This window comes from Kogia breviceps, chromosome 14, assembly GCF_026419965.1.
Source record: "Kogia breviceps isolate mKogBre1 chromosome 14, mKogBre1 haplotype 1, whole genome shotgun sequence".
Lineage (NCBI taxonomy): Eukaryota > Metazoa > Chordata > Mammalia > Artiodactyla > Physeteridae > Kogia > Kogia breviceps.
This window is the reverse complement of record NC_081323.1, coordinates 89,005,292-89,030,956: the sequence shown is the minus strand read 5'-3', so window position 1 is coordinate 89,030,956 and position 25,665 is coordinate 89,005,292. Positions and strand designations below refer to the sequence as shown.

At 61.5% G+C, this 25,665-nt stretch overlaps 1 protein-coding gene across 6 annotated transcripts in view; it reads right to left on the bottom strand.

Moving 5' to 3' along the window:
- Nucleotides 1-25,665, bottom strand: part of CARD11 (caspase recruitment domain family member 11) — a 185,646-nt gene that overhangs the window by 2,988 nt on the left and 156,993 nt on the right. For 5 of the 6 annotated variants that reach the window (XM_067012721.1, XM_067012718.1, XM_067012719.1 and 2 more), the window contains 20 exons: nucleotides 25,302-25,439; nucleotides 23,878-24,203; nucleotides 20,605-20,784; nucleotides 19,494-19,646; nucleotides 18,674-18,799; nucleotides 17,867-18,064; nucleotides 16,942-17,118; nucleotides 15,972-16,023; nucleotides 14,266-14,348; nucleotides 13,401-13,501; nucleotides 12,326-12,378; nucleotides 10,063-10,195; nucleotides 9,358-9,559; nucleotides 8,818-8,944; nucleotides 6,009-6,249; nucleotides 5,269-5,365; nucleotides 4,790-4,885; nucleotides 3,129-3,264; nucleotides 2,208-2,387; nucleotides 1,333-1,457 (listed from right to left, as the gene is read on the bottom strand). In XM_067012721.1, coding sequence (XP_066868822.1) covers nucleotides 1,333-1,457; nucleotides 2,208-2,387; nucleotides 3,129-3,264; nucleotides 4,790-4,885; nucleotides 5,269-5,365; nucleotides 6,009-6,249; nucleotides 8,818-8,944; nucleotides 9,358-9,559; nucleotides 10,063-10,195; nucleotides 12,326-12,378; nucleotides 13,401-13,501; nucleotides 14,266-14,348; nucleotides 15,972-16,023; nucleotides 16,942-17,118; nucleotides 17,867-18,064; nucleotides 18,674-18,799; nucleotides 19,494-19,646; nucleotides 20,605-20,784; nucleotides 23,878-24,203; nucleotides 25,302-25,439 — 2,924 coding nt within the window. The remainder of the gene's footprint in view (nucleotides 1-1,332; nucleotides 1,458-2,207; nucleotides 2,388-3,128; nucleotides 3,265-4,789; nucleotides 4,886-5,268; nucleotides 5,366-6,008; nucleotides 6,250-8,817; nucleotides 8,945-9,357; nucleotides 9,560-10,062; nucleotides 10,196-12,325; nucleotides 12,379-13,400; nucleotides 13,502-14,265; nucleotides 14,349-15,971; nucleotides 16,024-16,941; nucleotides 17,119-17,866; nucleotides 18,065-18,673; nucleotides 18,800-19,493; nucleotides 19,647-20,604; nucleotides 20,785-23,877; nucleotides 24,204-25,301; nucleotides 25,440-25,665) is intronic. The other variant, XM_059038545.2, reaches the window with a different exon arrangement.

The following is a 25,665-nucleotide window of genomic DNA, read 5'->3' as shown; positions in this document are numbered from 1 at the left end:
ACCAGAGGACGAGCCAGGCAGAACCCAACCTCTGAGAGACAAGGCCCCCCGTCCGGACACCTGGCTCCCCCTGCACAGGGATGGGTGCTGGCAGAGCCCTGGCACCCAGCCCGGGGTGAATCAGGCAGGGTGCGTGAGTCCTGATAAAAACCCAAGTCAGTGTGGAGAACACCTGATCCTCTATTCTGCCTGCGGAGGCGCTGTTGGTACCAGGACGGGGTGGGGGTGGGGGTGGGGGTGGGGGTGGGGGTGGGAGGTGGAAAACACAGGGAAGGTGAGGCGGCTGGACGGTCCCGGGAGGATGTCAGGGTTCTCAAGCACGACTCCCTGGGGCCTGAGAGCGGGTCGTTTTGGAAGAAGAACGATCCCTGTTTTGCTGAAGGTGCCACTTGAGCCTCTGCACCGAAACTTAACTTGAATATAGAAAAGCGCACGTGCCCCTAAGCCTGCAGCTCAGTAGACTTTCACAAAGTGAACGTGCCGGTGGAACCAGCACCCAGGCCCGGTGGCAGAGATGGCCAGCCCCAGGCCCCTGTGCCCCCGGTCACTGCTGCTCTGTCTCGCCAGCAGAGCCACTGCTGGATTTCTAAGAGCACAGCTTCTTGGACGGTAACCCCTTCGCAGCCAAAACGTTCTCAGCGCCAGCCCTGCCCCCTCTGTCCATCGGCTCCGGCTGTCACAATCCCCTAAACTTCAATACCCAGCAAACTCTTCAAGGCTGGCTGACAGCCCTGCCCGTGCTTTGATCCGTGTGACAGCGCGGGAGGGGGCGGGAGTGACCCTCAGCTGGGCGGCAAATTCAGAATCTCCGGCTGGACTCCTGCTCCCGCCGTGCGGCAGGTCACCGTGTCGGACTCCGGGCCGGGATCACCCTCGTGGGCCGGGAGCCCCGCCTTCACCCAGCCCCGGAGCGAGGAAGAACTGCACGCTCAGGGCCGGCCAGGGGCGCAAAGCCTGGCTCCAGAAGACTCCAAACGGCGCGCAGACGCCTCTTCCGCGTCGCTGCCAAGAACCCTTCTGACGGTCCACTTCCCCCCTTTGGCGAACACGGTGCCCGTCGCCCGCCTGCTGGCTCTCTCCGGCCCCCGGTGTCACAGCCAGGCGCGCACACATCCCCGAACAAGGCGGACCAGAGGACCGGCGCCGGGGAGCCATCAGAAATAGGGGAGCTTCCAAATATAAATGCACGTCAGAGCCGCAGGACAGGGCTTGGAGACGTTAGCACAGGGTAGAGGGAGCGAGGAAGAAGGTTCGCCCGCGGGGAGGTGAGAGCGTCGCCCTCTGCACGGCTCAGGCGGCTCACAAGCCCTGTCAGCCTCCGGCCGGCCTCACCTTGGCCGCCACAGCCTCGATGTGGGCGGGAACGACACATTCAAAGGAGTTGGGGTTCTTCTCTCGGGAGTAGATGATAGTCTCCGTCTTCTGCTTTCTGAGGAACTCGTCTCTCGTGACAACGTCTGCGGGGAGAGGGGCCAAGTCCTGAGGGCAGCACAGGTGGTCTCGGGCCGCCCGTCCCGTCCAGGCTCCGCTCTGCTTCCTGGGCCCGACAGAGCTGCGTGCCTGATCCCTCTCTGGCCACGTTGAAGTGAACCTCGTCTCCTCCACTAGACCCCGAGGCTTCGCAAGGGAGAGCAACGTCAGGCTCACACTTTACAGTCCCCGCGGCAGCCCGCCCTCCACACGCCTCCAGACGCCTCCATCCGCTCCTCAGCCCTGGGCGCAGGAGGGGGGCAGGTGGGGGAGGGGGCGGGGCGAGAGGGCGGCGGGTGGAGGAGGGGGCGGGGCGAGAGGGCGGCGGGTGGAGGAGGGGCGGGGCGAGAGGGGGCAGGTGGGGAGGGGGCGGGGCGAGAGGGCGGCGGGTGGAGGAGGGGGCGGGGCGAGAGGGCGGAGGGTGGAGGAGGGGCGGGGAGAGAGGGGGCAGGTGGGGAGGGGGCGGGGAGAGGGCGGCGGGTGGAGGAGGGGGCGGGGCGAGAGGGCGGCGGGTGGAGGAGGGGCGGGGAGAGAGGGGGCAGGTGGGGAGGGGGCGGGGAGAGAGGGCGGCGGGTGGAGGAGGGGGCGGGGCGAGAGGGCGGCGGGTGGAGGAGGGGCGGGGAGAGAGGGGGCAGGTGGGGAGGGAGCGGGGCGAGAGGGCGGTGGGTGGAGGAGGGGCGGGGCGAGAGGGGGCAGGTGGGGAGGGGGCGGGGCGAGAGGGCGGCGTGGGGGCTCACCGGGCCTGCACGTGGTGAACTCCATCGCGCCCCCTGAGTTGAGCAGCTTCTGGACCAGCGCCTTGGCCAGCATGGTGGGCGTGAAGAGGACGGGCCGGCGGCGCTCACAGTAGAAGGCGCGCACCAGGCTGTAGGGGATCAGGCTGAGGTTCCTGCCGAGCTCGCTCTCGGGGTCCAGCTCTGGGAGGGGACAGGGCAGGGCTGGTACCGACTGGGGCAGCGGCAGCCCAGGCGCCCTCCCGGCTCCAGGAAGCCTTGAAAACCATTTGGGAGTGGGGATGGCACACCAGGGACTAGTCCTCAAAAACCGCCGTACAAATCGGCGCAAGCCAGCGGCCCAGGACGCCCTTCCGCCATCCAGGCAAATTTACGGAGTGACCTGTGGACCGGGCTCTGTTTCGGGAGCTGGGCCGACAGTGCCGAGCCAGGAAGACGGCCCTGCTCACAGGCCAGAAGACGCCGGCGAGAGGCGCGAGATGCACTCCAGGTGCTGAGCTGTCCAGGGAGGGCCTGGGCTGAGGCTGGAGCGGAGAGGCGGCCCGGCCCTCGTCACCGTCAGCGCCGGGGCCGGCGTGGCCCTGGGAGGGCTTGCCCGCCGCCGGCAGGGCCTCCCGCGGGGGACTGCGCGCCGGGAGGCCCCTCGCTGGCCTCGCGATAAATGGCAGTCGGTGCTCAGCGGGGAGGGGATCAGTAAACAGACGCCCCACCGGCGAACAGCTCCAAATGACCCGGGCGTCTGGGCTCAAACCAAGTACGGCGGGCGTCGTCGGGGAACTCGGCAGGACGCGCCCGGGCGGCACCCTTGCTTTGGAGGGAGCAGACGCCCCAGCCCTACTCTCGGGGGCCCCCGCGGCCCGCCCAGACCCCCGAGGCCGCCGGGCGAGCGCGGGGCGGGGAGGGGCCGCGCGGTCGGCACCGCACCTTCCTGCTTCTCGGTCAGGAGCTTCGCGGCGTCCAGCGAGGACCGGGCCAGGGTCCCCCGCGGGCTCCCCGAGACAATGCGCACGCGCTCGTGGCTGTTCATCCGCTTGTACTTGTTCTCGGACCTGCTGACGAACTGCGGACAGAGGGGAGCGGGTGGGGGACGGCGTGACCCGGGCTCGGGAGACCTCCGCTCAGATCCGGGCTCTGCCCCGGGCGCCCGGGCCAGTCACGCCCCCTCTCAACCCGGGGACCCCCTAGCAGGCGGCGCAAGCTCTTTAGCTGTCTGGGACGCGTCAGTGGGCAAGTAAGCGAACAAATGCTCACTCTCTCTTCTCCGCTGGGCGTAACCTGCCAGAGGGCTGGTCCCAAGCAGGCCCTCGATGGAGCCCCCCCCCCCCCCGCAATCCCATCCACATCTAGGGGATCCACGGGGACCGTGAGGCCTGGAGCGCTCTGGTTGCGGAAGACCTCTGGCCGCCCCCAAACGGCCCACCGGCGGGGGGTGCAGGGGCTTCACCCCCTGCCCCGGCATCCCCCAGTCTTCCGGGGGAGGGCCTGCGCCCTTCTACCATTCAGAGTTGAGTCCTGGAGGGCGGAAAGGGATGCCCGGCGGTGGACACCATACTCCCTGGGCTGCTCTGAGACTCTCCACGCCCTCCCTCTGCAGGGAGGAAAGTCCAGGGAGCTGGGATGTCAGGTCTGCTCTGTTGTTAAGCGGCCTTCGAGCAAGTCACCCCCAAACTCAGGGTTTTGGACTCATGCATGACGTGTGGGCACAACAAAGTGTGGTCTCACGTGGTCCTGCCTTCAGGGGTGCCTCGGCCTTCACCAGGGTTCCCTTCCACCTCCCTAAGTGTCTTTCTGCTACCTGTTTGCCTCTGCCTGGGTTTTAGGGTCACACCGTGACCCATTTCTCTGGGTTTCCTATGTTCCAACATGAGGATGGGGCGGTGGGGTGACACCCTAGCTCTGCTGGGGCCTAATTAGCACAGAGCCAACACAGGAACGTCCTTGCGGGGCTGCATCTTAACAGCAGTCTCAGCTTTTGTCAACTGGTGATAGAGAAAAAGGCTGCACGGATGCTTCCGCGTTTATGTGAAATCACTTCTGAACACATCACCCACGAGGCTGTTCAATGTTCCCCGTATCACGGTCCAAGCCAAGAAAAAAGAAAAAAAACCTCTTAGAATCAAGTACAAGGGAAAAATTTTTCCTGGTCCCGAAGAGCTAAAACGTTTTAGCACCAGATAAGATGTCAAGGCCCTGCTGGGTTTCCCTTTCTCCCCTGGCCGCTAGGACGCTCAGAGATAAATTTAACGCTCAGTCCGAGGGCCTGGATATCTGGGACGTTTGTTTTCCTCTCCTCACTTTTCCATTCATGTTTGAGCAGCTAAGACGTTTAGGTTTCTTTTAGCCCTAAGTTTGCTCAAATCTTTCATGAAAGCGAGGTTTGCTTCCCACAGGTGCAGACTGTCTACCGACCGCCACCGTGCGTGAGGATAAAATGGGACGGGAGATGTAAGGTGCCGTGAAGAGCTGCAAGTGGCGGACAAACACAGAGCACTGCTGTTCTGATACGGCCTCCTCTTCTCGGTAGGGAGAGGGCAGGGCTGTGGCAGAACGCGGCGGAAGGTCCGCAGGTGCTCCGAGAGCTTTACCTGAAGGAGCTGGCCGAAAAGGAAACTCGCTCGTGAGAGGCGAGGGCTGACCCGGGGGTCCGCAGCGGGAAGTGGGTCTTCGGGCTGCAGGGTGTTCTGAAATCAGTTTATCAACCGGTCAGACCCGCTGGCATACTGATGCCGCTGAGAATGGGAGACGACTCCCCAGACCCGCTCCGTGCTTGCGGGGGGCGAACACCCGTCGCGGATCAAAGCACTGCTGACTGGGGAGCAAGCTCGGGGGGTGAGAGGGGCCTCGGGACTTGTTCCAACAACGACCAGAGCCGGCCGAGGGGAGCGTGCACCGCAGCTGGGGGGGGGGGGTTGCAGAGGCGGGGCTCCTCCTGGAGGGGGCGGCCCTAAGGACCCCGGTTCCCTGCAATCCACCCTCCCACGGAGACGGACGGCTCCCCCTCGGGATCCCCTCCAAAACGGGCCCGGGAGGTGACGTGAAGCTGGCGGGGCGCTGGGTGACCTACCCGGAGGGTCCTCAGGGTGTGGTGGGTCGTGTCCACCTCCTCCCGGCTGCCCCGGTGCATCAGGCGCTGCAGCTTGACCAGGAGGAGCTGCTGGGCTCTGCGGAGGTGAGAGGGGAGGGCGGAGCCTCAGGGGCTGGAGAGACCCCGGGGCCGAGCCTGGGGAAGCCGGCGGGGGCCTGGCCCGGGCAGGGGGCTCTATGCAGGGTGTGAGCTCTGAGCCCCAGGGATACACCAGGGAGGACTGGGCACTGAGCATCTGGGCTTGAATCCTGCCTCTGGCGCTGACTCATCGGGGTACTGGGGCGAGGTCGCTTAACTTCTCTGAGCCTCGGTTTCCTCATCTGTGAATCGGGTCTACTGACGCTGGCCTTGCAGGGCTGGCCTGGGCCGCCGAGTCAGAGCCGGTGGATGCTTTATAGCTGCCCGGGGCGTCTAACCAGGGCTAGGCTGCTGCTCAGCCCTTGGCGGCTACCGCTATATAATTACAGAACGGTGCTGCGGAGATGGGCTACGGAAGAGATGACTGTCGACCACACGGAGCATAAACTCGGGCTCTAAGCCGTCCAGTGGTGACGGAAAGACGGCGCTCTGGGATTTAGCGAAGCAACGGGATTTAAGAGAGCAGCATTCCTGGGTGGCTTCAAAGAGGAGGAGGGAACGGGGGGGCAGTCACCAGTCGGCAGGCAAAGGCTCCCCGCCGTGAGCCCCTCTGCTGAGCTGCACGGCGCCCTCGGCCTCACCGGCTGTAGCTGGGGATGGTGCCCACGTCCAGGTCGTGGTCCGTGAAGGGGTCGACCCGCGCACACAGCCACTCGTGCCTGTCCTGGTACATGGTGTCGCGGACGTGCACGACGTCATCGCACTTCAGGGACATGGAACAGGCGTCCAGCTGGCTGGAGATGTTCAGGTTGAGCCGGATGTAGAAGGAGTCCCCCGACGTGACCAGGCCCTCCTCCGTGTCCTTCAGCAGCTTCCGGTACCCTGTGGAAGGAGAAGACGCAAAAGCCGCCGGTGGAGGGCCTCCCCCTGCGGGGCTCCCCGCGGACGACACCCCCGTGTCGCGGTCCTCGCATCACGGGGGCGTGGTTTGGGAAACGTCTGTCCTCCCGGATGACCGAGCCGCTGCGTTACTGATGGCTTTCTTTTTCTCGGCTGCCGAGAAGCTCAGAGCGAAGTCTTGTGCCAGGTTACAGCAAATCTGGGACCTCTGCCGCGATCTCCGTGTCCCTCCCTACCAATACACGGTGCTTGTGTTTCACCATTTTTTTCACTTGAGAGGTACCTTACATGCAGTAAACCCCATCATCCTCAAGCATTCCGCGCGACGGGTTTTCACAAAGGTCTAGACCTGGGTAACGACCACTCCGCACCTTCCCTCGCGCCCGTGTCAGAACCCTGCAGGGGTAACCTCTACGCTCACTGCCGGCAGCACAGGTAAGCTCCGTCTCGCTTCATATAACTGGGAGCAGACGGTACGTGCTCTTCTGCCGGAATGTGTCTGACATCCACCACACAACGTCACGCCTGTGAGATTCGACCGCGATGCTGCAACATAGCGTCGTGTGTTTTTTTTTGATGTGGACCGTTTTCAAAGTCCCCATTGACTATCGCCTCTGTTTCATGTTTCGGCTCCTTGGCCACGAGGCATGTGGGATCCCAGCTCCCCAAGCAGAGATCGAACCCACACCCCGCCACACTGGAAGGAGAAGTCCCAACCACTGGAAAGTCCGGTGTGTTCTTTTTCATGGCCGTAGAGTATTCCACGTGGCGCCGATTTATCCTTTCTCTGGTGTGCACAGTTACCCCGTTTCCAGTTTTCGGCTACTATGGATACCTCTGCTATGAACACTCTTACACCTTTGTGGATGTATGTACTCATTTCTCTTGGATGTATTCACAGAAGTGGAGTGACTAGGTCACTGATTGTGTATACATTCAGCTTTAGTAGATCCTGCCAAATGGTCTTCCAAAGTGGTAGGACCACGGCACGTGTTTTAACCTTAGTGAACGCCATTGCCCTTTAGTGTGAAATTTTATGACTCCTTTTGGAAGGAAGCAGGGCATAAAACGATGAATACTATAAATGCAGTAACTTTCAGCAAACGTCCAAGACGTAAATCCATAATATAAATCCTGAAATCAGCCCCACACGCAGACAGCCGTAACACAGAGGAAGCTAAGAGTCCTAATCGCCAGGCCCACAAACAGTTCCTCAAATGGTATTTCTCACAGGCCGCACCTCACATGCCAGGGAGACTTGAGCCAGCAGGCCTGTCTGATCACCTTTCACGGAGAGACGGGATTCCGGCCGGGCCCCTCCCACCCACCTGGGCGGAGTTAACACCTATCACCATCTGAGCGCTCCACCACCCGGGAGGAGGACAGGCCCTACAAACAGGATCCTGCCAGAGGGAACCCTTCTTCCACTGAATTCCAGACGCAGGGCTGCTGCTACACAAAGCCAGGGGGCGCCGCTCATACCGGGTTCTATGGCACTGGGGCTGGTGGGCGGGGCAGCGCCCGGAGACGTGCTGCTGGGCTGGGACGCCAGCCTGGCAGAGGGGAGGAGCCCGCCTGCAGGAGGAGAAGGCCGGGCCCTGTGTCTGGGGACAGAGCATCATTATTATCTTCCGCCGCGGCCGGGCACTGCCGGGAAGGAGCAAGCAGGCGGCAGCGGGGAACGGCTAGAGAGTGGCTGTTTATGCTCTGTTGAAACATTCATGAGCCCCCTCCCTGGTGGTTAAAAATAAGATCCAGCTGCAAAGAGAATCATGCAGGAAAAAACCCAGAGGTGAGAACGAGAAGTGAGTTTGGGAAAAGGAAGACGCTGCCTAGGAGTCTGGGCCGAGAAAGAGAACACCATGAAAAAGCTGCCGGGGGGCCAGACGAGAAGGCGGTGAGGCCCAGCTGTCCTGCAGCAGATGGCCTGGCCGCGGTGGGGCTCAGCAGGCCTGCGGGTGCCGGGGCTGGTCACCCCAGTGTCACTGTCTACGTCAGGGCCGGGAAGCCCAAGAGAGAAAAGAGACCTCAGCCTGGCAGAGAGAGGTGGGGAGCTGGCCAGGGAGTCTGCTTGTGGCTGGACACGCTGTCTCCACCGTGAGCGGGGCAGAGGCCCGAGGCAGGCCAGGGCAGGTGTGTGCCCACGTGTGTCCCCGCGTCTGCCCTTCCTGCCCCACACCCGCCCCCTCGGTCCTCCTGACGGGGCCGGGGCTGCTCATCCTTACGCTGAGCATACGCACACCGGGAGGGGAGGGGAGGGGAGGGCAGGGGAGGGGAGGGGAGGGGAGGGCAGGGGAGGGGAGGGGAGGGGAGGGCAGGGGAGGGGAGGGGAGGGGAGGGCAGGGGAGGGGAGGGGAGGGGAGGGGAGGGGAGGGGAGGGGAGGGGAGGGGAGGGCAGGGCAGGGGAGGGGAGGGGAGGGGAGGGGAGGGGAGGGGAAAGGAGGGGAGGGGAGGGGAGGGAGGGCAGGGGAGGGGAGGGAGGGCAGGGGAGGGGAGGGGAGGGCAGGGGAGGGCAGGGGAGGGCCCTCCCGCCCCGTCTGGGGTCTTCACCTTCCTGGTTGACCTTGTAGTGCAGTGTGACGGGGCCGCTGCACCTCTGGATGGTCCAGTGCGCCTCCTCCTTCGTGCACGTCTCCAAGGGGACGCTCTGCTTCTGGCCTTTGACGCAGCCTTCTAGCTATAGATATCAAAGACACATTGTCCTGCTTGGGCTCCGCGGAGGCGAGGCGAGCGGAGCTGCGGGGCTGAGACTGCCCCGCCGGGGAATAAAAGCACCTCTCCTCAACAAAGACCAGCTCAGCGCCGCTGAGGGAAGAAAGCATCGCACTTAAATGGGGCCCACGTGCCTCCCGTCCCCCGCCCGGAGCGCGTGTGCGCGCGTGTGCGCGTGCACAGGCTCCAGAAGCGCGAGCAAAAGAGTCGTGGAGAGAAGGGCCCGGGGAGGGGCTTCCAGGGAGGAGCTGGCAAGCCCGCCCCCCCGGCGACCCCTCCTCCTGGCCGGGAATGGGCAGCTGAACGCAGGCGTGGGGGTGGGAGGCCCTGCGCTGTGGGGACCCGAGCTGCTGCCTCCCCCGGCCCCCAGCCCCTCACCAGCAGCAGCTGGTGGCCCTCGCGGAGGCCGGCCTTCTCAGCCAGGGAGCCCGGCTTGACCGAGTGGACGAAGCTGCCGCTCGCGTTGCCCCCGAGCAGCGAGAGCTGGGAGACGAGGCCGTCGCCGCTCAGCGTGGCGTGCTGCACCGAGGGCCCGGGGCCGCGCACGTGCCCCACGGACGTGACCGACGGCCGGAAGGGTCTGGGGCGGGAGATAAGACGGGGGGGTGGGGGGGAGGCGGGGCGGTTAGGCAGCCGTCGCCAGGACACCCAGAGGGCGGGGCCTGGGCTGCAGCGTCCCCGGGGAGTCAGAGCAGCAGCCACCTGGGGAGAGAGCTGGCGACCGGCTCCCGCGCTCACACTTGCCCCGGCTGCCCCTCCTCGCACACCGGGAAGGCCGCGTGGGCACGGCCTGCCGGGCTCCGGGGAGTCACCCGAGGGCCGGGGCCGGTCCGACATCACAGCCCCGTTCCTTGCCTCTACCAGGCCGTGTGGCCCCGGGCAAGCCCCTTCCTGCACGGGCCTGACCGGGGGTCAGGGCTAGTGATCTCTGACTTGGGGACGCCGGGAATCCCAGACTCTGATTCTAGCATACGGGTGACGTGGACGACCCCCTTTGCAGGGGGTCGAGGGGCCGAGGGGTGAGCAGCCTTCACCTCATCCCTGCCCCTCGCCCCAGCCCCCCGCCTCCCGTGACCTCGGTACCTTTCCAGAGAGAACTTCCTAAACATGAGGTTGACCTGCTCCAAGTCATAGGCGTCCAGGCCCTCAGACTGGTGGGAGGAGGAGGAGGAGTGGATGGAGGGGGGTCCAAAGGAGCACCGATCGTGACTGTCATCTGCAAAGGAGCAACGGACCCTTCAGGCCCCCGCGAGGTCGACGGAGGAGGGAGGGCGGCCCGCGGGCTTCCTGAGATGGCCGAGGGGGGTCAGGGCGGGCCCCCCAGCCCCCAGCCCCTGCTCCTCCCTTTCTGGCTCCTGGCAAATCCTCCCTGCCCCCCCCCGCCCCCGGATGAGGGAGCAGCCTCAGTCAGCTGGTCCCGGAGGCCCTTGGGGGGTATAGGGTCCAGTCCCAGCATCCTCTCCATCAGAGCCATTCATTCCCCCGCCTCCAGGGGGGGACTCTGGAAAGGGGTCGCCATTAGCAGGCACTTGCTCTGCTTTGCAATCAGGGTCCAAATTTTCATTTTGGGGACCTCAGGTCTAACCACCATCTACCGGCCTCGGTGGGTCTGGGGCGGGGCTGCAGGAGCAGCATCTGGACAGAGTAAGGAAGCCCCCCTCTCCTCCCAACTCAGCGGAAGCCTGAACCCCCAGGGAAAGACGCCCACCCTGCACAGCTCAGGCCGCTGGGACGGGAGACCTGCAAGCCCTGCTCTGGGCTGATATAACAAAGGCTTCTCTGCAGAGACAATCTGTCCCGACACTGCAAAACGCTTTGGACAGCTGCCCAGAATTCTCCTCCCAGCTCTCCCCTTTCCAAACTCCTTGAGTTCTTCCCATTACCCAGCCTTGATTAGGTGCCGACCTCTCTTTAACACTCGAAAGCGTCTGATGGTCCCCAATTAAGGAGAGCCACTAATCTTTCATTTTATCTGCTGGCAGCCTGAGCTGGCGAGGGGTGGAGGCAGGCTGGCGGCAGCCCTGGAACCGAGGGGGCTGGCAGGCCACACCCGGAGGATTCTGAGCCCGTCTCCACGCTGCCAGCTCCACGGGGCCCGAGGACGCTGCCACCTCCCCACGGCGCCGAGCCATCTCCCGAGAAGCCGGAACCCTTCCTGTTCTTCTCCCTCCTGTCCATCCAGTCAGAAGCTCAGGTCTGGGGACTTCCCTGGTGGCGCAGTGGGTAAGACCCTACTCTCCCAATGCAGTGGGCCCAGGTTTGATCCCTGGCCTGGGAACTCCATCCCACGTGCTGCAACTAAGAGTCTGCGCGCCGCAACGAAAAGATCCCACGTGCCGCAACTAAGACCCAGCGCGGCCTAAATAAATAAATAAATAAATAAATATTAAAAAAAAAAAAAGCAGCAGCTCAGGTCTGCAAATCTGCATTGGTCTCCCCACTGGTTCTCAACTATGCCACCACAGTCTCTGCCACAGCAAGAACTCAGGGACACAGGTTTCTGTGTCCCACGCAGCTGCAACAGGGCCTGGTGAGGTGCAGGAACTCAACGTGTGTGCCGGGCCTCGCGGCTGTTAAGGGGTGGTGGGTGGCTGGCGGCCGCTGCGTGCGTGCTTACTCCCTGGAGACGGGGCCTTTGTTTCCGGCTCTGCGTGACAACATGCTAGGCCAAAAGGGAATATCGCCTCCATCATACCAGCTCTGCCCGCGGGGCGGGTTCAGGGCTACCACACCCCCTCCAGTCTCCCCAGTGCCTGCCCGCCCCACACCTACAACTTCAGGGTTTGAAAACCAACCTTAACTGCTGCCCCATCTCCATCCCAGGGCCCCAGCCCCATGCCTGCCACTGCTCTCGTCTCGCTGAGCTGGGTTAACGGCTTAATTAGCACCCGGATCCTTGAGAGGTCTCCCCTGCTTCCAGCCCCTCCTCCTTAGTCTCCCTAAGACTCTGTTTCTTCATCCGCAAAACGAGGACAACCAAAGCATCTCTGAAAACCGCTGTGGAGAGTTACTGGGACTGAATCACAGCGCTTGGCTACAATCACGAGAGCTGTGCTTTCTTAAAAAGCCAGACCGAACTCTGACTCTACACTCAGCATCGGGATGGTTCCCACCGTCTGCAGAACAAAGGACAGGCTCCTCAGGCGCTTCCCGGCCCCAGCCGCTCAATGGGCCGAGGCCTGTCTTCCTTGTGCACAGACAGCCCTCTCGGAATCCACTCTGCACACGTTTCCTGAGGACCTACTGTGTGCAAGGCTTCGCCCCAGGCAGCCCTGCTGGAGGATCGGGGCGGGGCCGACGTGGCTGCCACACCCGCAAACGCCTCTCACATCTGCTGGGTACCTACCGTCAAGGTCTAAGGCATCGAAGCCACCGCTGTCATTGTCTTCTTCAACTGTGCTGCAAGACATAAGGGGGGACGGGAGAGCTCTCCTGACTGCGTGTGCAGGTGGGCAGGGGAGAGCGAAGCTTCCGGAACGTTCCGGCTGTCCGAGAGGCTCTGGTTCTGAGAGGGCAGGATGGGCGGGAGAGGAAGGTCAGCAGCTGGGTTGGGGAGGGCTGGGGGCCGTGGGAGGGCCGCACGAGACTGGGTGCTTTGCTGGGAGGGCAGGGCGGCCCCAGAGCCCGCAGAGGCCACTTTAGCTGGTGTGAGGACGGACACGAAGAGCTGGTGAGCAGAGTCCCCGACAGCCCCCCTCCGCTACTTCCCACTCATGCCTCTCCCCGGACGCAGAGTGCTTAACGGCGTTTATACTCGGACGGGCTGCATTGTGTGACGGGTCCGAACAGCTGAGCCCCCCTCAGACAGGACGGGTCGGGAGCGAGGCGCGTGTTCCGAGAGTTCTAAGCTGTTCCTGTGTGCTTCCTGCGGTGCAGTAATGAGGCCCAAGCCAGGTGGCTGGCAGGACCCAAGATGGAGATCCAGCCCCGCCGGCCACTCCTTGGTCCGGCCCTTCTAGGAACCACCACCCACCTCTGACTCTTGAACGTAAGATGGCAAATATCTGGCTGATTGGCAGTGTCCGGATGCTCAGGCATACCTCTACCGCGGTCTCCACAACGCGGACACTGATGGTCTCCAGGAGGTGAGGAAAGGGGAGGGGGGGTAGGAATGAGGGGGACATTCACAGGGTCTCTCGCTCTTTGGCGGAAAAAGCCAAGCTCTGGAACCGCGGGATGGAGAAACCTGATTTCTCGGTAGCAGGGGGCCAAGCGATGCTGGTTTCATCATTTGCTAGCAAGCTGGGGGGCCCTGGGAAAGCCACGTCCCTTCTCTGAGCCTCAGCCTCCTCATCTGTAAAGTGGGCACCATCCTGCCTATATTTCAAGCTTCCCTTAAGCACTGCCGAGTTAGTTGAGAGTCAGGCGGCACCGCAGGCACCAGGAAGGTGTCCCACCTCCTCCTTCCACACGTCACCCACCTCCGATGAGGCGCGTCTTCCTTACAGCGTCTGACGATGGAGTCGTTTCCTGGGGGCTCGGCCATGATTGACATGATGCTGGAACGGCTTCGGTGGGGCTGCTTCAAACACACACACAGATGTGTTACGGGGAGCTGGATATTTATACGCTGCGCCTCCGCGGGCATAAATATTGTACACACGCGGCCTAAATTTAACTCAGATGCGTCCCCGCCCGCTGCACAGGCAGTGTGGGTCCGCAAGCTGGTTCTCAGCGGCGACCTCGGCCGAAGAAGGTTCGTGCGCAGCCGGGGGCGGCCGGAGCCACCGAGCCTGGTGCGCGTCTGCTCGCCGCGGGGACAGGAAGCGGGGAGGCGGGTGGGAACCCGAGAGGCGGTCCTTGTTTGCGCCCAGCACAGGCGGAGTTCTGTCCCCAGAGCTGCCCAGCCTTGGGCGCCTGCCCTGGACGAGAGAAGACCTTTGGGGCTGGCGGATGCCCACGCAGACAGCTCGGCTGCTGGAGGGTGGCCCTTTGAGACGAGGCCCGCTGGCTCCCGGCAAGGGCTGCCTGAAATGAGGGCCTGGGATCTCCCCTCCCAGAGCTGGGCTCAGACAGGAGTCACTCTTTATCACATCTCGCTCCTCCAGGGCCTGATGTCGGGAGCGGAGCTGGCCAGCTTGCGCCCACCGAGCGTTAAATTGGGAAAGGAGGCGGCAAGAAGGTGTAAAGACATCGCCAGGCCAGGAGGCGTAGAGCAGGGCCTGGGCTGCAGCCCCGGGAGAGGAGAGCAAGTGGGCCGGGCCCGTGGGGCGGGCGGGGCCGGGGTGGGGGGCCTGGCCTGAGCTCCAAGCCGGAACGGGGAGTGGCGGAGAGGGCCCGGCTCACCGTCTTGGAGAAGGAGGCGGCGACGGGCAGCGACCTGCAGGAGCTGGGGCTGGCGTCTGTGACATCTTCTTCGCGCCCCCTCCCTGTCCTCGGCGAAGCGGGCAGGAGGCGCGGACGGAAGGGGCGGGGGAGAACGGGGACGGAAGGGTCAGTGAGAGCCCCTGAGGCGCTGCGCCCCTGGGGGCCGTCCTGTCCGGGCTGGGGGGGCGGCCTCCTCCCCCCTCTCTTTGAGGAAGAGCCGGATCTTTTCACCACCACGTCCCTCCCCCGCCACAGGCCCAGGGCGGCCTCGTCAAGGCTGGACGATGCCCTCTGTCTTGAGGACCAGGCGGGCACCCCGGCCGGCACTTCGTGTGGAACAGCGGGAACTGGGACCAGAACGTCCCCCCTAAACAGGCCGACCGGGGACCGGGGCCGATGGGCTGGGTGTGCTGCCTCCCGCGCAGCCCCTGTGCTCCTTCGAGGCTGCCTGGGGGCTTGTGCACACTCCTTTCGGCCCTTGTCTTGCTGCAGGGGGGCGGTCGGCTTCCCCGTCCACAGCCCCACGCGCTGGCGTGTGTGCGTGCGTGTACGTGCACAGCCAGCCGCACACGTGCAGCTCGGTCCGTGGCGCCCTCCAGGGGACGAACCACAGTTCCCTCCCTGGCCCAGCGCCCCACATCAGGCAGCTCCACGTCAGGCAGCTCCATCGGAGCTCCACGTCGGAGCTCCGTCTCCGCTGCACCCCTTTCCCTCTCCTCGGCACAAACGCCCTCTCCACTTCTGCAGGCCCCAGGCCCTTTACACCTCCCTTCTGTACAAGGTCCCTGAAACACCTGGTCTGGCCACCAGGGAAGTGGCTCGGCCCCCACCTTAGGGCTCCCCTTCCCCCGGTGTCCCCACCAGGCGCAGCCCAGATCTGGACCCCTGGCTGCCCTGCTCTCCTCAGAGGGATGAATGAAGCCCGTGAACTCGGGCCTGGCCGTCGGCCTCTGCGGGCTCGTTCCTGGCGCCGTCCTGCTCTGACCCCGGGAGGCAGCACAGCTTTCTGTATTACACGCTTTCCAGGCTGCACGTCCACGTCTCTGCCTCCTGCTCCATCCCGGGGGGCCCTTCCAGAGGCCGTGCCCAGTGGCCTCAATTCTCCCTTTTCTAGGCCCCGTCTGCACGTGCCCTTCTTGACAGATCCCTCTCCAGCCTTCTTCCAACCGCTCTCTTGGGTGTCCAGAGCTACATTCCACCTCCTCACTGCTGGCCCTGCCCGAGTACATGGGCTCCGGAAGCGTCTATGTGGACCTGCCAGCACCTGGCACACAGTAGGTACCCGGTTCACCCAGGCAAACCCTCGCTAGCCAGCTGTCGCTCCAGAGTGGCGCTGAGGACGAGTGACAGGAATTCTGAGGACAGTGTGTCTCGGAGAACCCGGGGCTTAGGGGTGAACTGGTGGCCTCCCACGCCGGGGACTGCCTGGCCGGAAGTCTGGGAGGGAGGCCAAGTATCCGGGCTCCGGACGGACCCACGGGGAGAGGGCCTCAGAGGGGACGTTTCCGTGGTCAGGGCTCCCGCCCTCTCCGATGACAGCAAACGGTAACCACCGTCTGGACACCCTGCCGCCCCAGGGCCCCCGAGACCCTCCCGGTTAACCCCGCAGGATCGATGCCTGCGATGGAGAAAGAGATTCACCGGGAGTGAGGGTGACAGGAGAGGGGTCCGGGCGTCTCACTAACCTTGAAAATCTGATGTTCGCTTCAGGCTGATGGGGGATTTGGCTCTCTGCAGCTGAGAGAGAGGGGAGGGGAAGAAAGGAGACAGAGGACGCGAATCACACAAGGCCCGAGACACACGGCACCGGCGCTAAGGAAAGACAGAAACTGAGGCGAGCCCACGCCGCCCTCGTCCCGTGGCTGCAGGAACCACGGAGGGCGCGGGATGCCCACGGATGCTCCACGGCCGAGCCTCCCCCCGGCCCAGCGCAGGCAGCTGCTGGAACAGACGCGCTCGCCCCACGGGAGGCGGTGCCACGTGGCTCGGAGGGCGCGAGGGCCGAGAGTGGAGGTGGGCTGGGACTGTGAAGCTGAGCAGAACTGGCTACGCAGCACGGGGGGGCTTTTCAGGAGCGGATGAGGCTCTGGGGCAGCTGCCCCGGCCACCCCCGGCATCAGGCGCTGGCGGTTCCGGGCTGGCCTCCGAGGCGCTGCCCTAGGCCTTCCCGCTCCCTGTGTGCGAGGGCGGGGAGGGAAGAGGCAGTGCCAGGCCCCGCGTGCGAGACCGTCTCATTCACTCAGTCACATTCATTCATTCCTCAGCTGATGGAGTGCACTCGAGACCGAGCAAAGCAGACAGGACGAGCGCCGCCACTCCAGCTCCATCACAAGCCATCGACGTCGGTAAACACGCGACAGGCGCTCAATACCTAGTCACCGAATAAACAAATGAATTTGGAGACGACGCTTATTTCATCCTCTCTCCTCTCTCTTAACTTGTACGACATTCATTCGTAAGAGATGAAAGAATTAGCCAGAACAAACAAGCAAAGAGCACAAGCTGGCACGGTTTCCGTTCACAGGGCTGACGGCGGTCAAGTCGCATCGGGGCTCTGAGACCCGCCCCAGGAGGGCCCCCAGCTCCCCGGTGCCCACCCCCGGCCCAGGGTGGCCCGACAGGGGCCCTGGCGCCTCCCCGGCTGCGTGCGAGCACCTGGATACCCTTCAGGTTCATCCTGCGTTTGGGCGGGTGGTAGGGCAGGAAGTAGCGGTTGTCCTCTGGCGAATCCTCTGAGGCTGAAGAATCGTCGGCCTCCTGACCGTTGGTCCTGGGGCTGGTGTCCCCAAAGCTCTGAGAGATGATGGTCACTGGGAGGTTCCTGGGCAGACTCTGGCGACAAGGAGAGGCCGTGTCCGTGACGAGCACGGACGAGCAGCCGTCACGCGCAGAAACAGCTCTAATGGCGCCATCACTCCCTCGGGCACCCGAGCTTGAAGCCACGGACGGCCTCCTCCTCTTTGCTGACCTCTGCGTCCACCCGATGCCAAGACCTATCATTCTAGCTCCACTCTCCTCCTCACAAGACCCCCGCCCCCGTCTCCCTCCCGCCGGCGCCCTGGCGCAGACCCTCGCGCTGTGCTCTTTACAACAGTCGAGGGGCTGCCTCCCAGACGGTCTTGGCCCCTCATCTGACACACCGCCGTCCGATCCACAATTTCCAGCCCCACGCCTAAGCTACAAATGTAAGAAACGTTGCTCGACGACTGGATAATGATAAAAACAGTGCCGGGTACTGTCCGAAGTAATTTATAGCCGTTATCTGAAGCTGAGGTGCAAGGATATTAAGTAACTTCTGGTTGACCGTCCAGAGGGGTTTAAGGAAACCCAGTGGCAGGCTAACGGCCAACAGAGGTCACGTGAGGAGGAGCTGCAGTTCTAATGCGGATGTGACTTGCCCGAGATCACCCGGCCAGCAAGCGGCCAGGCCAGGGTTCTGTCCTGCCTCTTCTAGCTTCAAAATGAGCGGCTGCTACTCATCACGACCCAGACACACGGCGGTTCAGGGGCGCGGCTGTGCTGGGTGCGGGAGGGAAGGGTGTGCTTCCTCGCGGGAGCGCACGCGCCCAGCCAGCCGCACCTGCTCGAGGCTGCCGCTGTCCTTGGAGAGGCGCCGGAGTTTGCTCTCCAGGTTCACGATGCAGGCTTCCCGCCGGACCATCTCAATCCTCATCTCGTCGTTCTTCTCCTCCAGCTCGCGGATCTGTTTCCTGTACTTGTCCTTTTCGATTAAGCACTGGGAGTACTGGGTCTGTGCTTCGTCCCGGGAATGGAAGGCCTGCCCGGGAGGAGGAGGAGGAGGGGGAGGAGGAGGGGGGGGGGGAGAAGGAGGAGGAGGGGGAGGAGGGGGAGGAGGAGGAGGAGGAAGAGGAGGAGGACAAGGCCGCTTGGCTCTTCGCCGACACTCCCGAGTCAGACCCAGACGCCCGTTCCCCAGCGCACGTGTCAGTCACACGGTCTCGGGCCCTTTTCTGGGCCCTGGCCCTTGGGCGTTTCAGTTGATATCGTCACGCCACAGCTCCCGTCTGTCCAGCCCTGGCTGTGTCTCTTGGAGCCCACCCTCTGCCCTAGCGGGTGGCGCTATTACCATTTCACAGACGAGGCTTCCAGGGAGTGACAGCTTGCCTGCAGCCACGCGTCTGAAGAGTGACAGGGTCTGGACCTGGCCATCTTACGCTAAAGCCCAGGCCACTGGGGTCCAGCTCAGGCCCCCAAGCTATTCAAATGCACTGGGATAGAATTCATCTTGGGAGCGGAAGCAGGAAAGATGGATTCACGAGTGATTCCGGAGGAGTTAATGACACTGCCCTGGACAAAACATCCCGCTGGACCCCACGGCCCAGAGCCCGCAGGCCTGCCGCGCAGCCACCCCGGGGTGAGCCCGTACCTGGTCCCGTTCCCGCTCCACCTCGTCCAGCTGCAGCATGACGGTGTTCATGCGGTGCTTGTACATCTCACAGTCCTTCCCCAGGGTCGAGCACTTCAGCTCCAGGTCCTCCTTCTCCTCTAGGTACTGCAGCGCAGGGAGAAATCAACACACACATCACGCAGTCAGCAAATCAGGGCCGGGAGCCATTTATTTTTATTAAAAAATTTTTTTTTTGCGGTACACGGGCCTCTCACTGTCGTGGCCTCTCCCGTTGCAGAGCACAGGCTCCGGACGCGCAGGCTCAGCGGCCACGGCTCACGGCTCAGCAGCCACGGCTCATGGGCCCAGCCGCTCCGTGGCACGAACCCGCGTCCCCCGCATCGGCGGGCGGACTCCCAACCACTGCGCCACCAGGGAATCCCCGAGAGCCATTTTCTAGCTGCGTCCTCCCAGAGCCGGCCTGCCCCTCCCCGCAGGGCCTGACCTTCTGAGAGTCAGCTCTCTGGCCAGAAGGGACCAAGGTAAAAGGCCAGTCCATCAACAGAGATGTGCTGTGGACCTACTATGTGCCAGGGAAGGAGCGGGAGACAGGGTGGGCGCCACGTGTGCCCTCCTGTGGCCTTCAGCCAGGGGGCAGACAGGTGCCACGCTGAGGCTTAGTAATTCACAAGTAACTGCAGGAGCTGACGCACAGGGAATTTACACCCGGGCTCAGACCTGGTCCCTGGAAGAGAGTGTGGGCTCTGGAGGTTCCACTAACACACACGAGTGCCCGGGGGCTCCCAGCCCGAGGGTGCCAGCTGGGTGGGTGCTGCCCCGACCGCCCACGGGGTCCCACCTTGTCCCTCAGCTCCTCCGCCCGGCGGACCTCCTCCTGCAGGTTGTAGATCTTGTTGACGAGTTCCTGCCGGTCCTCCAGGGCCTCCCTGCGGTCATGTTCCAGGATGTCCAGGATGGCCTTGTCCGAGTCTGGCAGGCTGCGCTTCCCGGCCTGGGCGGGTGGGGAGTGCGGACGGGGGGCAGCGTTTAACGGCACTGGGCGCAGGGGAAGGGCAGGGAGCGCGGGGCCCGGGAAGGCGGCGGACAAAAGCGCCGGCGACACAGAGCAAGCAGAAGGTTTGTGCCAGGGAAGCGGGGAGAGGCAAGAGTCGCTGCCTCTTGGGGTCCTTAAGCAGCTTATCATTTATGAATTTTATCACCTGGAAAGAAGCATGAAACCCACCTCCGCTCAGACATAGCCCGATGCCTACTGTTCTGTCCCAGCTCTTATCAGAGCTCAGAGAAGCAGCTGCTACTTCTCCACACACTTCACAGGTGACAACAAAGAGAGGGTTCATCTGCCTTGCAGATGCCTCCCCTGAAATATCAATTAATCTCTCCGACGAACCCGGGGCTCATCCTCTGCTCTGCTAGAAGGCTAGAGCCTTCTGCACCAGGCAGCCAATCCCGGGGGGTGGGGGGGGAATCATTGCAGAGGAAGGGGCGGGTGCCTGCTTTCTTTCCCTGCATTTGTATTTTGGGATGTTATTCCTCTACCTACAGATGCTTCTGTGATAGCAAAGCTGGGGAGGCTCTTGAAGTTTTAACAAATCGCACAGAGCTGAGAGTTAAGTTTCTTGGCATCTTTAAGGCAAGAAGATTTCTCGGAGGTACTTTTCTCACAGCACCCCCAGGGCAGTGATTTTGCGTGAACGGTGACTGTCACGGAGTGATTCAGCCAAGGGAACGTATCGTCACAAGTTTGATCTCACATAACGTCGTGTCTCTGAGAAGCGGGCGCTGTGGTCGCCCCCGCTGACAGAGGAGGGACCACGGTGCCCAAGGATGACGTGACTTCTCCGTGGTCCTGCGGTCAGCAAGCGGTGGCCTGGGCACGGACGCCCAGGCAGGCAGGCCCGCGCCCGACCCTCAGCCTCCCTTGCGCCCGCCGTGCGCGCAGCGGCCCTCACCTGAATCACGGACTGCAGCTCCTGGATTTTGGTCTTCAGCATCTCATTCTCCCGTTCCAGCTCCAGGACCTGCTCCTTCCTGGGCCGGCTCTCGATGTCGTTCTTCAGTTTCAGCGACTGATTCCTCTCCAGCTTGCACTCCTCCTCCATCCTGTTCAACCGGTGCTTGAGCTGGTCGATCTGAGATGCCCACAGGGCGCCGAGGGGAGGAGGCGGTTGGCAGAGAACATTCAGCAAAGGCAGTGCCCCCCGGGTCCTACTGGACTTCCAGCACGAGCTGCACCCCGCCCCCCCCCTCCTTCCTCCAGCTGGGGACGGAGAAGGCCTCAAAGAAACCTCTTCCGGTGAAACAAACCAGCCCCTCCTTGTTCAGGAGGAGGTCCTGATCCATTAATTTAGAATACTTCTAAAGCACTTATGTCCCCTGGAAGACTCCTTCAGGCAATTTTTGTGGGGTGGAACCGATTACAAACTAGGATAAAAGGTACCCAACCTGGTGTTTCCCTGAGGTATGTTATCCATCTTAAAGGTCTTTTAGGATGGGTTTCAAACTCTTATCCTCAGAAGTCAAGATTCCCTCAAGAACCCTCGTGTTATGGGAGGGAGCAAAGAGATGGGGAGGGGGGAGATCCGGGCCCCACCCTGACTTCACACCCCAGAGTACTTCTGCACGGACACGTTTTGGCCTCTTGTGTTTCACACAAGAGTCTAGTTGAACAAATGGCACTGCTGCCATTGACAGGATCTCTGGCCTAAAAGACCTGCCCAGACTTCGTGTGTAAGAAAGGGGGGCTTCCTGGAGGAGAAGGCAGTTACGACCCCTAGAGATGGGACAACTTCTCCGGTTGTGCTGAGCTTCACCCAGGAGGTGAGTCTGAGGAACCGGGACCGGAGGAAGCTTCTTCTTTTTTTTTTTTTTTTAAATTTTTATTTTTTTTGCGTTATGCAGACCTCTCACTGCTGTGGCCTCTCCCATTGCGGAGCACAGGCTCCGGACGCGCAGGCTCAGCGGCCACGGCTCACGGGCCCAGCCGCTCCGCGGCACGTGGGATCTTCCCAGACCGGGGCACGAACCCGCGTCCCCTGCATCGGCAGGCGGACTCTCAACCGCTGCGCCACCGGGGAAGCCCATAGGAGGATGCTTCTTAAACCTCTGTGACTTAGCCTGTCTGCTTCCCCAAACTAATCAGCCTTGGCAAAACACCTAGAATATGAAGATTGTCTTCAAGGTCTGCAAGGAAGCAGGCACCAAATGGGTGAGTGTCCTTTTTCAATTTTAGGCTTATGGGGGGAACATCTCAAGAAATCTGGCAGGTAGAGGGTGGTGGCTTTAGCAAGGAAGGGACCTTGGCTGTATGCCTGTGGTCTGAGAGGAGGAACAAAGAGGAAGGCAGCGAAGCAGCCTGGGCCTGAGAAACGGCCGAGGACTCAGCTGGCCAGACGTTCTTTCAAGTTCTAGATATGGTTTCTCACTGTTACTATATGGCCAGAAAAACATAAAACAGCAGAAATTTCTAGGAGAGAAAGTTTTAAAGCTCCGCCACAGGTTAGCACCTCCAAATCCTAGATGAGATGGCACAGAAACCTTGCTTCCTGGTCACACACACACACACACACACACACACACACACACACTCCTCACAATCTTGGAAGATGAACCCAAGTGACCTGTTCTGGGTCTAGATCCTCGGTCCCATCCAAGTGGACACAAAGTGGGTGCTTACTAGGTCAGCCATCTTGCCAGACATATTTCCGTATCTCAGCAATCCTAGGGCGTAGGCATTATTTTCATTTCCATGTAACTGCCATTTACAAATGAGGAAACTGAGGCCAAGAACCAACTAAGTGGTAAAGCCAGAAGCCAGAAGTCAGATCTGAACTCAAATCCAAAGGATTTAAAAGCTCCTGCTCTTTGCCTGCTATACCACTGACTCAATTCACCTGAATTCTAGTGGACTGTTTACTCATCTGTCTGATTCAACTAAATTGTAAGTGACCTGAGCACAACTCGGCTTATTTATGCCTACATCCCCCACAGCGCTTAGCATCGCGCCTTACACATGGCAGGTGCTTAATAAATATTCTGAGTCTATTTTCCACCCAGCAGCCAGCGTGATCTTTCTAGGTATAAATCAGTTGTCACTCGCAGCTCTCAATCCCTCAGTGGCTTCCTTCACTACTGGAATAAATTCCAAAGTTCTTACCAAGCCCCCAGGATCTGGACCCTGGCCATCTCCCTTTTGCTCATTTGGCTCCAGCCCCACTGGCCCTCCTGCTGTTTCTCAAAAACACCAAGCATGGCCCCTACCCGGGGCCTCTGCACTTGCTCTTTGCTCTTCCCCTGAGACTTGCATGGCTGGCTCCTCCCTTTCCTCAGGTCTCTGCTCCTGTGTCTCCTTCTCAGGAACGCTTCCTGACCATCCCTCGCTCACTATCCCTAAACTCTTTTCTCCCTCTTCTTAATAGCACTTATTACTACCAGCTACTGATGCATTTCTTTTCTGATTAGAATGTGAGCTGCATGACAGCAGGGCTGTGGTTCTGAGTTAGGTATCCCTGGAAAAGAGCCTGGTGCAAGGCGGCGCACAGTAAAAGGAATGAATGAGTTAAGCAATTCCCTTCTCCATCTCCCTTTTGGAAGTAAACTCATTAATGACGTCTATCATTTGGCTGCTGGATTGTTCATTGATAAGTGACGATTCCACTGTGTCCCGATGAGCTTTGTGGATACAGCTGTGAAGGGCAGAGTCCTGGCCTCAAGGATCTCATGAATCCACGGGACAGGTGCTGTGCCCACCTCCTCGCTGATTTCCCCGAGGGCCATAGAGCTGGGCAGGCCCCTGAATCCTCCCTCTTCCCCCTCACCCAGCACGGGTGCTGGGCCCATGTGTGCAGCTCCGGTTCATGCGCCTGGTGGGTCCTCGTTCTGGAGCGAGAGGGAAGCTCCTGCCGGGTCCAGGTGCGCAAGTCTGCACATGCGCACAGTGGCCCAGAGGGCTCCCGAGCAGGACGTCAGGCTCACCGGGTCTGTGTGCGCATGTGCACACATGCGCAGTGGCTCTGGGCGCAAAACTGCGGCGCCGGGCCTCCCTGGGTTGGCGTGCGCATGCGCACCGTGGATCTAGGCTCCCGAGAGCTCCCGTGTCTTCTTTCCTCCCTCACCTGGCCCGGTGTTAAACCCTGCCCCTGCCTGCCTGGTGGTCTTCGCCCCCGTGGCCTTCGCTTCCCCCCTCACTCACTCTGGCCCAGCAGCTCCCGCCGCGGGCCCCTCACCTCGAGCTGGAGGTCTCGGCTCCGCATGACCGCCATGTTTTTCTCCTCGCTGAGCTGGGCGTAGCGCATGGCCAAGTTGTAGTTGTCGTCCTTCACCTTGACCAGCTCGTCGTTGTAGCTGTCCCGCTCCTCCTTCATCTTGTAGTACCGGCCCTGGAAGGTCAGCAGCTCCACCTGGGTCAGCGTCAGCTGCTGCTTCTCGTCCTCCAGCTGTCGCGACTTGGCCAGCAGCTCGCACCGCTGCAGGTCCTTGGCCTTCACCTGCTGCTGCAGCTTGATGACCTCGTTCATCAGGAAGTGCGTGAGGCCCTCGTGGCCCTCCTCCACTGTGGAGAGGGGGCACCCAGTCAGGCCTGAGGGCTGGGGAGGGGAAGAAGGGGGTTCCAGACGTGCGGCAGGTGTCATTCGTTCACTCATTCGCTCACCAACGTCTTACTGAGCTCTTACTACCCATTAGGCACTGGGGGTGCAGGGTGCGCAAGACAGCCTTGGTCCCGGTAGAGCTTAGGTCTGGTGAGGGAGACAGACGTTAAAAGAGCAAGTGACCACACACAAATATAACTACAGATTGAGAGGACTGCACAAAGTAAAGGTATAGGGGACTGTGAGAGTGTGTAATGGGCTGGGCGGGGGGGCAGATCCAGCTGAGTGGACAGAGGCATTCGAGGAGGCTCCTGACGGATGAGCTCAAGTATTGAGGAGAGAAAACACATTCTAGGAAGGTGGAACAACATCGCCAAGGTCCTATGGGAAGGGAAGAAGAACCTGGCACATTTCAGAAACTGAAGGAAGACGAAAGTGGCTGCAGCTTAGAGAGAGGGAGAGGCAGAGAGGCGACGCTGGGAGTGTCATCGGGGCTGGACCGCGTGGGGTCCCTGTGGGCTGCACTGGGGTCTTCAGATGGAAACAGTGGAAAGCCGCTGAAAGGTCTTAAGGAGGGGAGGGTAACGTGAGGAGTAGAGAACTCACTGGATCAGAGCAGGAATGGATAGAAAGTGCTGATAGGATTGTATGGGTCTTGACTAGGATAGTGGTGTATATGGAGCAAAGACTGATTTAAGACTATTTAGGAAGGAAAATGAAGATGACAAGATGACCACGGGCTCTGGTTCATGGGATACTGACAGGAGGGTAGGCAAGGCAAGGACAAGATCCAGAGGGTAGAGGGAGTCCCTGCCCACCAACATGCGTTGGGGATTGTTCAGTGAACACCCACTTCTCTTGGCTCTTGATTCAGTTTGTTCCTCTGTCACCTACATTTCATCATCAGGCAGAAATAAGTGGTGGACAGTTCATAAGTGCCGCTGGGGCACTGTCCTGATGTCACAGATCCATAACCTTAGAACTGTCCCACCACTGGACACCCCCCCCCACACACACACCCCTCCCATCACAGTGTGAATGCTGATGGTAAAGCCACTTACCCACAATGGTGGAGAATCTACGAGTGGGTTCCTTTCCAGTCACCAGTTTGTACAATTCTGGGTAGTAAAATTCCAGACTCTCCAAGAAGGCCACATAGCCCCTCTGTCCCTTCGTATGTAGAATGTCCAGCAGTCGGCCTAGAGGAAAGGCCAAATCACTCAGTGGGCAGAAGCGTACGTGTCTGATTGGATGCAAGTCTCCAAATCTAGTCTGATGCTGGGCTCACATCCAGTCAGTACACTCTTAAGAAGACAGTCTCACCACATCCTGTCACTCCTGAGTGGTATCTTACAGTCCAGAGAATGTAAATCAAAGCGCCAGGCCCGCAGCAAGGGTGAGTGTTAGATGCCTTTCTCCAAAAGA